General features: G+C 47.4%; 1 protein-coding gene across 2 annotated transcripts in view; it reads left to right on the top strand.

Annotated features, from left to right (window-relative positions):
- The window catches only part of lrp6 (low density lipoprotein receptor-related protein 6), a 130,709-nt gene that overhangs the window by 108,566 nt on the left and 7,529 nt on the right, over positions 1–14,614 (top strand). For both annotated transcript variants that reach the window (XM_078416729.1, XM_078416728.1), the window contains exons 16-20: positions 5,767–5,976; positions 6,744–6,869; positions 7,599–7,835; positions 10,823–10,933; positions 13,030–13,260. In XM_078416729.1, the coding sequence (XP_078272855.1) occupies positions 5,767–5,976; positions 6,744–6,869; positions 7,599–7,835; positions 10,823–10,933; positions 13,030–13,260 (915 nt within the window). The remainder of the gene's footprint in view (positions 1–5,766; positions 5,977–6,743; positions 6,870–7,598; positions 7,836–10,822; positions 10,934–13,029; positions 13,261–14,614) is intronic.

The raw sequence follows: 14,614 nt of genomic DNA, 5'->3' as shown, positions 1-14,614 counted from the left end.
TGCAGATAACCTTTGACTTGCTGGTTTGATCTTTCCCTCAGTTTGATGCATTGACGTGATCTCTTCCGGTAGTTTGACGATTTACTATTATTGAGCTCTGTTAAAACACGTTGGAAATGGAAAGAGGTGACTGGGCTGCTTGCTGCATGTGGTCACAGTGATTTTAGTTCTGCAATCATGTCAAAAACACTCTAATCTCCCCACACAGTGACTAGTTCAACAAACACCCTTCATCATTCAGTAACCAAAGAGCAAAGTTCTTCCCACAAGAGCTGCTTGGATTACTTTCATGTGTTTAATGTCTTGGTTTACTGTCACCGGTGCCAAGGTACATTGAAAGGCTTTTCTCTGCGTGTTATTCAATTAAATCAGATCAGACTATACCAGCTGCCGACAGGACAATGGGCCTTCAAGGACAGAGCAGTTAGGACTTTAGTTAGGAGTTTAGAGATACAGTGTGGAAACAGGCCCCTCGGCCCACCGGGTCCACGCCAACAGCGATCCCCGCACACTAACATTGTCCTACACACTAGGGCAGTTTACAATTTTACCGAAACCAATTAATCTAGACATAGACATAGAAAATAGGTGCAGGAGGAGGCCATTTGGCCCTTCAAGCCAGCACCACCATTCAATATGATCATGGCTGATTATCCAAAATCAGTACCCCATTCCTGCCTTGTCCCCATATCCCTTGATTCCTAAGAGCCAAATACAACTCTCTTGAAAACATCCAGTGAATTGGCCTCCACTGCCTTCTGTGGCAGAGAATTCCACAGATTCACAAATCTCTGGGTGAAATTTTTTTTCCTCATCTCAGTCCTAAATGGCCTACCCCTTATTCTTAAACTGTGACCCCTGGTTCTGTACTCCCCCAACATCGGGAACATTTTTCCTGCATCTAGCGTGTCCAATGCTGTAAGAATTTTATATATTTCTATAAGATCCCCTCTCATCCTTCTAAATTCCAGTGACTACAAGCCCAGTCGACCCATTCTTTCATGATATGTAAGTCCCGCCATCCCGGGAATTAGTGCTGCACTCCATCAACAGCAAGAATGTCCTTCCTCAAATTAGGAGACCAAAACTGCACACAGTACTCCAGGTGCGGTCTCACCAGGGCCCTGTACAACTGCAGTTGGACCTCTTTGTTCCTAAACTCAAATCCTTTCGCAATGAAGGCCAACATGCCATTAGCTTTTTTCACTGCCTGCTGTACCTGCATGCTTACTTTCAGTGACTGATGTACAAGCACACCCAGGTCTCGTTGCACCTCCCCTTCTCCTAATCTGACGCCAACCAAATAATAATCTGCTTTCCTGTTCTTGCCACCAAAGTGGATAACCTCACATTTACCCACATTATGCTGCATCTGCCCACTCACCCAACCTGTCCAAGTCACCCTGCAGCCTCATAGCATCCTCCTCGCAGCTCACACTGCCACCCAGCTTTGTGTCATCCGCAAACATGGAGATGTTACATTTAATTCCCTCGTCTAAATCATTAATATATATTGTAAATAGCTGGGGTCCCAGCACTGAGCCTTGCGGTACCCCACTAGTCACTGCCTGCCATTCTGAAAAGGACCTGTTAATTCCTACTCTTTGCTTCCTGTCTGCCAACCAGTTCTCTATCCATGTCAATACTCTACCCCCAATACCATGTGCTCTAATTTTGCTCACCAACCTCCTGTGTGGAACCTTGTCAAAGGCTTTTTGAAAGTCCAGATACACCACATCCACTGGCTCGCCCTTATCCGTTCTACTTGTTACATCCTCAAAAAATTCCAGAAGATTAGTCAAGCATGATTTCCCTTCATAAATCCATGCTGACTTTGACCGATCCCATCACTGCTTTCTAAATGCGCTGCTATTACATCTTTAATAATCAACTCCAGCATCTTCCCCAGTGTGGGAGGAAACCGGAGCACCCGGATTAATAAAACCCACGCAGGTCACGGGGAGAACGTGCAAACTCCGTACAGACAGCATCCGTAGTCAGGATTGAACTCAGGCCTCCGGTGCTGTAAGGCAGCAACTCTACCGCTGCGCCACCGTGCCGCCTTTTAAAAACTTGAAACTTGAAGAATACAAGATGGCATTGTAAATGTGGTGATTATTTGTGTACTCCCTCAGTGAAGTCCACAATTTGTACACTACGATTGTTGCACCTTTGTACTTGTTTATGAGTGTGCTTATGTGTGGTAAGCTCTTACTGAGTTGTACGCAAATAAAACTATTCCCCTGTATCGAAAGATGTGACAATAAAGTAACATCAAACCATTGATCCACACACAACGACTTTCATCCTCAACGACTTCTTCATCACCCGTGGATTGGACTTCCTACTGCTCACAGAATCCTGGCTTAACCCTGCTGAGCTTGCTCCACTCGTGGAACTCTGTCCTGATAACTGTCACTTCTTCACCTCGCCTAGGCTCTCCGGACGCGGTGGGGGCTTAGCCACTGTGTTTAAGAAACATTTCAACTGCCGCCTCCTGAACGCTGATCATTTCTCCAGTTTCGAGGTGCAACTAATTAAAGTAGGCCTAGCCTACCCCCTCTTAATTGTTCTTGTGTATCGCCCACCAAAAATGCATAAGGACTTCATCACCCAATTTGCTGATCTGATTTCTAGCATTTTGCCCAAATTTGACCGGATCATGATTCTTGGTGACTTTAATATTCATGTTTGCTGTCCCACTAAGCCTCTTGTGAGTGAATTTATGCACCTGGTTGAGTCCTTCAATCTGACTCTTCACACCACGGGACCCACTCACAAGTTAGGCCATACTCTCGACCTAGTGTTATCGTCCGGATTCCCAATCAACAACATTGAAACTACTGAAGCCTGTCTATCGGACCACAGCGCTATCATTTTTGACGCATCTCTGCCTTTATCTCCCGCAAAATCTCATCTCCCTGTTCGCTACTCCCGCGACATAAATTCATTGACTGCCAGTAAATTCTCCGAGGCTCTCACAGCTGCCCCCAACATCTGCACTATTGAGGCCTCTCCCCCCCATCTCAGCACTGAGGATCTCGCCTCTTTATTTAATATCACTTGCTCTTCCATCCTGGATTCTATCGCTCCCCTTAAAATGAAAAAGCCTAAGCCCAAAGGTCGGCCGTGGCTCAATGACACCACCAAAGCCCTAAGAAGGGAGTGCAGAAAATCAGAAAGGAGATGGAAATGTGACAAGCTTCAAATTTCCTTCGAAATTCTGAGAAACAATCTTCTCAAATACCAGGAAGCAGTAAAGTCTGCTAGAGCACAATACTTCTCCGACCTTATTTCCAAAAACTCTCATAACTCCAAGGTCCTATTTAGAACAATTACCTCTGTCATATGTCCCGCCCCCAGTACCAGCTTAGTTGGGTCCCCTGCTAAGTGCGAAGAATTCGCTAAATTTTTCACCAACAAAGTTGAGAATATTAGAATGAACATTTCCCCTCCCACCCGTGACCTAGCTGTCTCACTAGTCTGTTCATCTAAATTGGACTGCTTCCAACCCGTCACTCTATCCTCCCTTGCAAAGCTTATCTCCGCTATGAAACCTGCAACCTGCCCCCTTGATCCTGCCCCCACTGCCCTTCTGAAGGATGTCATTGCAATAGCTGGTCCCAGCATCCTCTCTATTATCAACAGTTCTCTGGCCACTGGCACTGTTCCAACCAGTTTCAAGCACGCAGTGGTCCAGCCCCTACTGAAAAAACCTAACCTAGACCCCACCTTGCCTAGCAACTACAGACCCATTTCCAAACTGCCATTCCTGTCAAAAGTCCTTGAAAAGGCAATCCTTAACCAATTAGTGCCCTACCTGCACCAAAACACCATCCTGGAAAGTTTCCAGTCAGGTTTCAGAGCCCACCACAGCACAGAGTCTGCCTTGTTGAAGGTACACAACGACCTGCTTCTCGCCATCGACACCGGCGACTGTGCAATCCTGCTCCTTCTCGACCTCAGCGCAGCATTCGATACAGTGGACCACACCATCCTTATTGACCGTCTCCGGTACGCGGTTGGCATTGATGGCACTGCCCTGAGCTGGTTCGCTTCGTACCTCAAAGATAGGAGTTTCGCCATCAACATAGGCAGTTATTCCTCTGCTCCAGCTAGCCTCTCCTGCGGAGTTCCACAAGGCTCAATCCTAGGCCCCATTCTCTTTTCTCTATACATGCTCCCCCTTGGCCAAATCATTCAAAGGCACGGCATTTCTTTCCACTGCTATGCCGATGACACTCAGCTTTACCTCCCCCTGAAACCCAACAACCAGTCAAATTTAAACAGCCTCTCACACTGCCTTGAGGACATAAAATGTTGGATGGCACAGAACTTCCTCCAATTAAATGAGAGCAAGTCTGAGGTCATCCTATTCGGCCCCCCCGACTCCATCAAATTGATAACAGGCAGTCTTGGAAGCCTATCCTGCCTAGTCAAACCGCATGTCAAAAACCTCGGCATGATATTTGACTCTGCATTAAAATTTGATAAGCAAGTCAACGCTGTGGTAAAAGCCAGCTTCTTCCAACTTCGAACCATAGCTAAAATCAAACCTTTCCTCAAATTCGACGACACAGAAAAAATCATTCACGCTTTCATTTCCTCCCGCCTAGACTACTGCAACTCCCTATACACTGGGATCAGCCAATCTTCCCTGTCCCGCCTGCAACTGGTCCAAAACGCCGCAGCGAGACTCCTGACGGGTACCCGTAAAAGGGACCACATCACCCCGATTCTGGCCTCTCTCCACTGGCTCCCTGTACGGTACAGAATCAACTTCAAGCTCCTCCTATTCACGTATAAAGCCCTAAATGGACACTCCCCCCCCTACATCAAAAATCTTCTAACCCCCCTCTCTAACTCCAGGTCCCTCAGATCGGCCGACTTGGGGCTATTCACTATCCCACGGTCTAGGCTTAAACTCAGGGGTGACCGCGCTTTTGCGGTTGCAGCTCCTAGACTGTGGAACAGCATCCCTCTCCCGATCAGAACTGCCCCCTCCATCGACTCCTTTAAGTCCAGGCTCAAAACATATTTCTACTCCCTAGCGTTTGAGGCTCATTGAGGAGGCGCTGTGAACTGTTTGCGTGCTACTGTATGTTTTCATTTTTTTTTCTATTGGAACCTAATCAAATGTACAGCACTTTGGTCAACGTGGGTTGTTTTTAAATGTGCTATACAAATAAAATTGACTTGACTTGACTTGACAAGCACAACCTGGAGTTTGGCAAAATGTTGCAAGGTATCTCTCGGTCTTTCAGTGATCATTGTGAAACCTGGCTACACAAGTTGTTCAGGGGCTTTCATGTTCTGCTTTGGACTTTGCTCTTCCCAGATGATGTGTAAAGTCTGACGGCTCGTTGAGCTCAGAGTCAAGGCAGTTCATAGTTAGCCACATTTGGGTTTCCCAGTTACTACATGTCCCACATCACTGACATCAACCTCAATGTTGACACCAAGCTGTTGGAATGTGGGCAACACACAGTGCTGGGTCAGGCAGCATCTGTGGAGGGAATCATCTGAAGAAGGGTCTCAACTCGAAATGTCACCCATTCTTTCTCTCCAGAGATGCTGCCTGTTACTCCAGCATTTTGTGTCTATCTTCGGTGTGAACCAGCATCTGCAGTTCCTTCCTCCGCAGATGCTGCCTTGACCCACCGAGTTCCTCCTGCACTTTTGGGATTTGCTAAACACCAATGTTGTGTGAATGACATGGGATGGAAGTGCTGGTCATTTCTGAAATGCTTTGCTCTTGCTTTGTAGGTGCAAACCGCATAGTTCTGGAAGATGCAAACATCCTGCAACCCGTGGGCTTAACTATATTTGGCGACCACTTGTACTGGATCGACAGACAGCAGCAGATGATCGAGAGGATTGAGAAGACAAATGGTCACAGTCGCACAAAGATCCAAGCCCGTATCGCCCAGCTCAGCGACATTCACGCTGTGAAAGAGCTCGACCTCCAGGAATTTGGTAACGATAACATCACAGCTCAGTCCCCAGCATCTCTGGAGAGAAGGAATGGGTGACCCGCCCCCTCCCCTGACATCAGTCTGAAGAAGGGTCTCCACCCAAAACCTCACCCATTCCTTCTCTCCAGAGATGCTGCCTGTCCTGCTGAGTTACTCCAGCATTTTGTGTCTACCTTCAATTTAAACCAGCATCTGCAGTTCTTCTGATTTTGGATGATCAGCCATGATCATATTGACTGGCAGAGCTGGCTCGAAGGGCTGAATGGCCTTATCCTGCACCTATTTTATATATTTCTATGTCAGGGCAGTCTCTACCTTTACAGCTAGCCATGGAGGTGCATTGGGACTTTTGTGAGGATAATATTCATCAATTAACAGTGCAGAAACAGATGACTCTATTGTGAGATGCAGCTCTTGATAACTTTGTTAATAGCAAAGGTTTAGAGAGATACCCGTCGCCCATTCCTTCTCTCCAGAGATGCTGCCTGACCCGCTGAGTTACTCCAGCATTTTGATCAGCCATGATCACATTGAATGGCGGTGCTGGCTCGAAGGGCCGAATGGCCTCCTCCTGCACCTATTTTCTATGTTTCTATTTTCTATGTGGGCTAAACGTGGGCAGGTGGGGTGAGTGTAGATGGGGGCATGTTGGTTGTCATGGGCAAGTTGGGATGCAGGGCCTGTTTGCGTGCTGTGTGACTGCGTGACTCTGCAATGGGTGACTGGCTCGGATGCACGTTAACCTGGAGCTGTTTTGCGTATTTCCAGCTGAACACCCTTGCTCTCAGGATAACGGCGGCTGCTCACACATCTGTATCGTGAAGGGCGACGGAACGGCACGCTGTTCGTGCCCAGTGCACCTTGTGCTGCATCAGGACGAGCTCTCGTGTGGAGGTACGGGCTGCCTGACCTTTTATCTCGGGAACGGGCAGATGACGATGTGGGTCGCGACCCCTCCACACACGAGGCCATAAGTGATGGGAGCAGAATTAGGCCATTCGGCCCATCATGTCTAGTCCTCCATTCAATCATGGCTGATCCATCTCTCCCTCCTCACCCCATTCCCCTGCCTTCCCCCCCTAAACCCCTGACACCCGTACTAATCAAGAATCTATCTATCTCTGCCTTAAAAATATCCACTGGCTTGGCCTCCACAGCCTTCTGCGGCAATGAATTCCACAGATTCACCACCCTCTGACTAAAGAAATTCCTCCAGAATTAAAGGAAAGTCCTTTAATGCTGAGGCTGTGCCTTCTGATCCTAGACTCTCCCACTAGTGGAAACATCCACTCTATCCAAGCCTTTCACTATTCGGTAAGTTTCAATGAGGTCCCCCCTCATCCTTCTAAACTCCAGCGAGTACAGGCCCAGTGCCGACAAACGCTCATCATATGTTAACCCACTCGTCCCTGGGAACTACTGTACTTGTCTATGTTCAACGTGGTAGATTTTAATCAGAATTGTATTCCTTCATTCAAAGCCACAAACTTCTCATCCTGAGCAATACATGAATCATGTCTACATGACAGGGTGTGAGAAGTGACTTGTGCATGCCATCTGATTTTCCTTTACCATTAATCTCTAAGGTGCAACCTTAACTCTGTGTGTGTGTTTGTGTTGCAGACCCACCCACCTGTGCACCTGATCACTTCACCTGTGCCACAGGTGATGTTGACTGCATCCCGCTGGCCTGGCGCTGTGATGGTTACCCAGAGTGTGATGACCAGAGCGATGAGCATCACTGCCCAGTGTGCTCGGACAGCCAGTTCCAGTGCACCAGTGGCCAGTGCATCGACATAGTCTTCAGGTGTAACGGAGAGTCCAACTGCCAGGACAAGTCTGATGAGGAGAAATGTGAAGGTATTCTGTCAGCACTCTTGATAACCACGAGAATACCTCACCACCTCAAGGAATGCCACTTGCAGGATTACAATTCACCTTTGTTAGATTTAGGTTCATTGTTTCGGACGGAATTTAGGGTCTTGACCCGAAACATCACCCATTTCTTCTCTCCAGAGATGTTGCCTGTCCCACTGAGTTACTCCAGCATTTTATGTCTGTCTTAGGTTTATTGTTGTCATGTGTACTGAGGTACAGTGTAAAGCTTATGTTTGCATGCTGTCCAATTAATTGTATAATACCACACTTATGCACTTGGATAAATACTAATCGTTATACTAGGGTCAAGCCAAACTCAAAGTATAATAGGTAGAACAAAGAAGAAGATACAGAGTGCTGGATATATAGTTTAGAGACACAGTGTGGTAACCGGTCCACCAAGTCCACGCCGACCAGCAATCCCCACACAATAAATAACACGATCACTAACACGATCACAACACATCAATCCCCGCACACTAACACGATCCAACACACTAGGGACAATTTTACAATTCTACTAAGCCAATTAACCTACAAACCTGTACGTCGTTGGAGTGTGGGAAAAAACTGGAGCACCCGGAGAAAACCCACGCAGGTCACAGGGAGAACGTACAAACTCCGTACAGACAGCACCCGTGGTCAGGATTGGATCCGGGTACCTGGCGCTGTGAGGCAGTAACTCTACCGCTGCCCCACCGTGCCGCCTCCAGTTTTCAGCGTTGCAGTTGCATTAGTTCCATAGACAAAGTCCACAAAGGGGTAGAGGTGAATCGGACAGTGCCCTAACCAACAGAAGGACCATTCACAAGCCTGATAACAGAGGGGAAGAAGCTGTTCCTGAGCCTGGTTGAAAGTAGCAAGTCTAGAAAATCCTGAATAAAGAAAACTGCTGCTGCTGGAATCTTCAGCAAAGCACAAAGTGCTGGAGGAACTCAGTGGGTCAGGCAGCATCTGTGGAGGGAATGGCAGACGACGTTTCGGTTCAGGACCCAGCGTGGAAGATTGAGATGGGACATGATCAAAGGAAGATGGATTGGTGGCACCGCCCTGTGGTGGGATGGAGAGTTGCAATTGGGCAGTGAGACCGTGGCCGAGGTATTTGTGTGGCCGTGTGTCAGGTGTGGGAGGGTCAGTCAAGCATGTATTGGCAACCACTGACCTATGTGCTGAGATCTATGAAATAGTTTAGTTTAGAGATACAGCGCGGATCAGGCCCTTCGGCCCACCGGCGATCGTCCTGTACACTAGCACTATCCTACACACCAGGGACAAGTTACAATTGTACCAAGCTGGTTAACCATCTAACTTGAACGTGCTTGGAGTGTGGGAGGAAGCCAGGGAAAACCTCCAGTGCCTCCAGCTGTTCTCCTTTGTTACTCCTTCAGATTCCAGCATCTGCTGCCTCCAGTGCCTCTCGAGTTGTATTTCTTGCTCCACTGGAGGCAGCAGTATCACAAAGCAGTGGAGAACTAATAGACTACCTTACAGTATGGATATATGGCGTGGAAACAAGCCCCTTGGCTCACTGAGTCCGCACCGACCAACAATTACCTCGTACATTAGTTCTGTCCTACACACAAGGGACGATTTACAGACGCCAATTAGCCTACAAACCTGTACCCGCGTCTTTGGAGTGAGGGTGGAAACGTCCAGAGCACTCTGAGGAAACCCACGTGGCCATAAGGAGAATGTACAAACTCCATTCAGACAGCACCCGTGGTCAGGATGGAACCCTGGCCTCTGGCGCTGTGAGGCTGCAACTCTACCGTTGTGCCCCCCAAATCTCCCCAATTAACACAGAAAATGTACATGTACCTTTTTGAAAACCATGCGGCCTGTACAACTAGGTCTCCATTCCTAGTTTTTGTATTACCGTCCACCACACTAGATCTGTGCTCAGGGATAGTTGAAAGAAAATTAGATTTTTAAAGTGATGGAGTCTGCTCTTAATATTAGCTGGTATGATGTAAGCGACATTTAAAGGACATTTGGACGGGTATGTGGATAGAAAAGATTTAGAGGGACATGTGCCAAATGCAGGCAAATGGGACTAGCTTACATGGGGCACTTTGATTGGCTTGGGCAAGTGAGGCCACAGGGCCTGGGTCCATGCTACATCACCCTGTGACACTACAATTCCATATTTGACTTTTAATGTTGCCTTTGCTAAGATGGCAGGTGGCGTACATTCTTCTATTAATCACTTGTGCCTCTTGCTCTGGTGTTTAAGCGTGAATGATTGAAAGATATAGCGTAGGAAACAAGCCCTTTGGCCCACGGTCCATGGCCGACCATCAATCACCCATTCACACCAGTTCCATGTTATCCCACTTTCTCATCCACTCCCGACACACTAGGGGGCAATTTACAGAGGCCCAATGAATGTACAAACCTGCACATCTTTGGGATGTGGGAAGAAACCGGAGCACCCGGAGAAAACCCATGGAGTCGCAGCAAGAGCGTGCATACTCCACACAGACAGCACCCATAATCAGGAGGGACCCTGGCTCTCTGGTGCAGTGAGGCAATAGCTCGACCACTTGCAGTACAATTAGTGCCAGAAAACAGTTCTTGGCCCATAAAATCTTCATTCTCGTCACTCCAAGATCCATCTCCTGACATTTTAGCTCCGGACAGTCTAGGCCCGGAGGCCCGGGCGCCGCCTAACGGAGGTTGCTTAGCAACCCGCCTCCCGGCCCGGGCGGCCGCCATTGGTGGAGCGGGAGCACGTGGCCACTGGCTGGGTGAGGTCACGTGGGGCGCGGGGCGGTGATGTCGCCTTGTCCCGTATTTGGGAGTGAGGAAGTTGGTAACCCTGGTGGGGGGAGGGGGGGCAGGGCAATAAAACATTACAAAACTGACTCCTCTCTTTAAACTGCCTTGTATTTGTGATGTGCCCTTTCTGAAATTCTCCATTCTTCCTGCTCGGCACAGCTTGAATCTTTATTTTTCTGTTTCCCCAACAGTTTTGTGCCCCTTGGACCAATTTCGATGTGCCAATGGCCAATGCATTGCCAAGGATAAAAGATGTGACCAGAACAGCGATTGTACTGACAATTCCGATGAAGTTACCTGCTGTGAGCATTCGCCGAATAATATGTTTGTTTAACTTGGTTGATGGTTGAATTCTGAGTGGATAGAAATGTTTTATGTTTCATAATAAAACGGCAGCTTAGTTTAATTCAATAAGCAGATAATGATAGACGAAGGAGTTGTGTAGGAAAATAACTGCAGATGCTGGTACAAATTGATGGTATCACAAAATGCTGGAGTAACTCAGCGGGTCAGGCAGCATCCAGGATGTCAGGGGGGGCAGGTGACTTCTCCAACTTTAGATAGTTCCCCTGTCCCTCTCTTCCCCTCCCCCTTCCCAGTTCTCCCACTATCTTCCTGTCTCCACCTATATCCTTTCTTTGTCCCGCCCCCCTTGACATCAGTCTGAAGAAGGGTCTCGACCCGAAACGTCACCCATTCCTTCTCTCCTAGATGCTGCCTGACCTGCTGAGTTACTCCAGCATTTTGTGATACCTAATGATAGACGAAGACTTTGACCTCTCCCATTTTAGATGAAATTGCACAGTATGTCAACAATAAAACTTGATTTCAGAGCAATTTCTGATCTGGGGGCCATATACTATTTTCTTGAGAAAATAATCTCAAGATTATTTTGATCGGGGGGGGGGGGGGGGTAAAAAGCTGTTTCCATGTAATCTCCCCACAGCAATCAGATATCATTAGAAAATAGATGCAGGAGGAGGCCATTTGGCCCTTCAAGCTAGCACCGCCATTCATTGTGATCACGGCTGATCATCCACAATCGGTCATCTGTGCCTGCCTTCTCCCCATATCCCTTGATTCCACTAGCCCTGAGAGCTCTATCTAACTCTCTTTTGAATTCATCCAGAGAATTGGCCTCCACTGCCCTCTGTGGCAAAGAATTCCACAAATTCACAACTCTCTGGGTGAAAAAGTTCCTTCTCACCTCAGTTTTAAATGGCCTCCCCTTTATTCTTAGACTGTGGGCCCTGGCTCATTGTCTGTTAAGAACACAGTTTACTGTGTGTAGCCATTGAAATGGTCAGGAATCACCTCTATGACACTTGTGTAATGATACTCTATGAAACATTATAATATACGGTACTTTTGAAATACTGCATATTATAAGACTGTATTTTTTGAAAATCTATGGGAACAAAAGCTCGTATTGTGAGTCTCAAACTGTTCAGCTCCAACCAAAGTTGCCTTTGACACAGTAGTTTTTATAACATGATTTTGCACAATACGAGGTTTCTAAGGAATGCAACTATCAGGTCACTGCAAAACTGCACTCCTGATGCAGGTTATTTTTTACAGTAAACATGACTTGCCTCTTCACTTGACAGCAGTAACTCCTTGTTTAAGCACTTGATGATGAAGATTTAAGGAATTAAAAGTAATGCTGTAAGAAATAAAGAACAATATGAAAACAAAGATGATGGGACTGAGATGGACAAATAACAAGCAGGAACCATGGACTGTCTTTGGTTGCACTAAAGAGTTGGAGTTTTATTTTGCACTAGTATTGGGATTATTAGTTTAGTTAGGAGATACAGCGTGGAAACAATAGACAATAGACAACAGGTGTAGGGGGAGGCCATTCGGCCCTTCAAACCAGCACCGACCACCATTCAACGTGATCATGGCTGATCATCCACAATCAGTACCCTGTTCCTGCCCTCTCCCCACGCCCCCTGACTCTGCTATAATTAACAGCCTATCGCCCACCAATTCCGCGCCGACCAGCAATTCCTGCACTTTAACACTATCCTACACGCACTGGGGACAATTTTACATTTATACCAAGCCAACTAACCTACAAACCTGTATGTCTTTGGAGTGTGGGAGGAAACTGAAGATCTCGGGGGAAACCCACGCAGGTCACGGGGAGAACGTACAAACTCCGTACAGACAGCCCCCGTAGTCGGGATGGAACCCGGGTCTCCGGCGCTGCATTCGCTGTAAGGCAGCAACTCTACCGCTGCACCACCGTGCTGCAGTTTATTGACTTTTTGCTTATTATATGTTATCTATGTGTGTTGTGTTTACAGGGCCCCTATAGCTGCTGGAAGTAAGAGTTGCATTGTCCTGTGGTTGGTACACGTGCCAATTAATCCTTCTTGTTAATTCCTCGCAGATCCCACTGAGGAACCCACGCCACAGCCCACGAACACGATCGGTTCCATTATTGGTGTGATCCTCTCGGTCTTTGTGATCGGGGCCATGTACTTCATCTGCCAGCGTGTTCTGTGCCCACGGATGAAGGGCGATGCGGAGACCATGACTAATGATTTTGTCGTGCGTGGGTCTGCATCGGTGCCGCTGGGCTACGTGCCACACACCAGCTCTCTCCCGGGATCGCTGCAAGGTACACATGCTTCACTGCCACTGCACATTCTGCACTTGAGCTTCGTCATAAGGTCACAGGTAATAGGAGCAGAATTAGGCCATTCAGCCCATCAGGTCTACTGCACCAACTTTGGCAATCGAGCGCCTTTTGGAAAGCTGACACAATTCAAGCAATCAATTTATTGGAAGCACTAGTTCCAAAAATACAAGTTGACTTTTGTCGTAAATTTGGTTCAGGTTTCTCGGTTACCTGTTTTATAAAAGACCTCTGGCCGATTTCAAACTTCCTCTTGCTTTATTGTAGATTTTACAAGGGGGGTTAATATGCTTCTGAATGGGTGTCTGTGATCATAAGATCATATGATAGCAGAATTAGGCCATTCAGCCCATCAAGTCTACTCCGCCATTCAATCATGGCTGGTCTATCTCTCCCTCCTAACCCCATTCTCCTGCCTTCTCCACATAACCTCTGACACCCGCACTAATCAAGAATCTATCTGATCTCTGCCTTAAAAATATTCGCTGACTTGGCCTCCACAGCCTTCTGTGGCAAAGAATTCCACAGATTGACCGCCATCTGACTAAAGAAATTCCTCCTCATCTCCTTCCTAAAGGAACGTCCTGTAATTCTGAGACGATGACCTCTAGTCCTAGACTCTCCAACTTTAGTACGACGTATATTTGGAACTTATTCTGGTTTTTAACCAGGCTGGTATATGTCCGCATGCATTATTTTCACTTATAATCAAGGACTTTTCCCATTCCAGTCTTTCCTCCTCCTGCCTGCACCCGTCTGGCAGAAGGTCGAGGAAAAGCGAAGATACAGAGTGCAGAATATAGCTCTCAGCATCGTAGCGCATCAGTTCCACAGACAGTCCAATGTCCGCAATGGGGTAGAGGTGAATCAGACAGTGCCCTAGCTTGTGGAAGCTGTTGCTGAGTCTGGTGGTGCGCACTTTCAAGCTTCTGCACCTTCTGCCCGACAGGAGCGGGGAGAAGACGGAATGACCGGGGTGGGACAAGTCTTTGTTAGGTTCGAGCCGGAGAAGGACATTATAATTCCCATATAAACCAAAGGCATTGCTGCCCGATGATGCAAAAGCTGTATTTTAAAAATCTGATCAGAAGATGTTCATGACCGATATTCCTGGAACTGGTCCCACTCAAGACATGGATGCAAGGAACTGTAGATGCTGGTTTAGAATAAAAGACACAGAGTGCTGGAGTAACTCAGTAGGTCAGGCAGCATCTCTGGAGAACATGCATGGGTGATGTTTTTGGTGGGAACTATCTTTAGTCTGAAGAAAGATCCCAATCTGAAACGTCACCTATCCATGTTCTCCACAGATGCTGCCTGACCCGCTGAGTTACTC

This window comes from Rhinoraja longicauda, chromosome 20 (genome assembly GCF_053455715.1).
Source record: "Rhinoraja longicauda isolate Sanriku21f chromosome 20, sRhiLon1.1, whole genome shotgun sequence".
Classification (NCBI taxonomy): domain Eukaryota; kingdom Metazoa; phylum Chordata; class Chondrichthyes; order Rajiformes; family Arhynchobatidae; genus Rhinoraja; species Rhinoraja longicauda.
The sequence above is the reverse complement of the archived record's forward strand: the minus strand, read 5'-3'. Positions and strand labels throughout refer to the sequence as shown.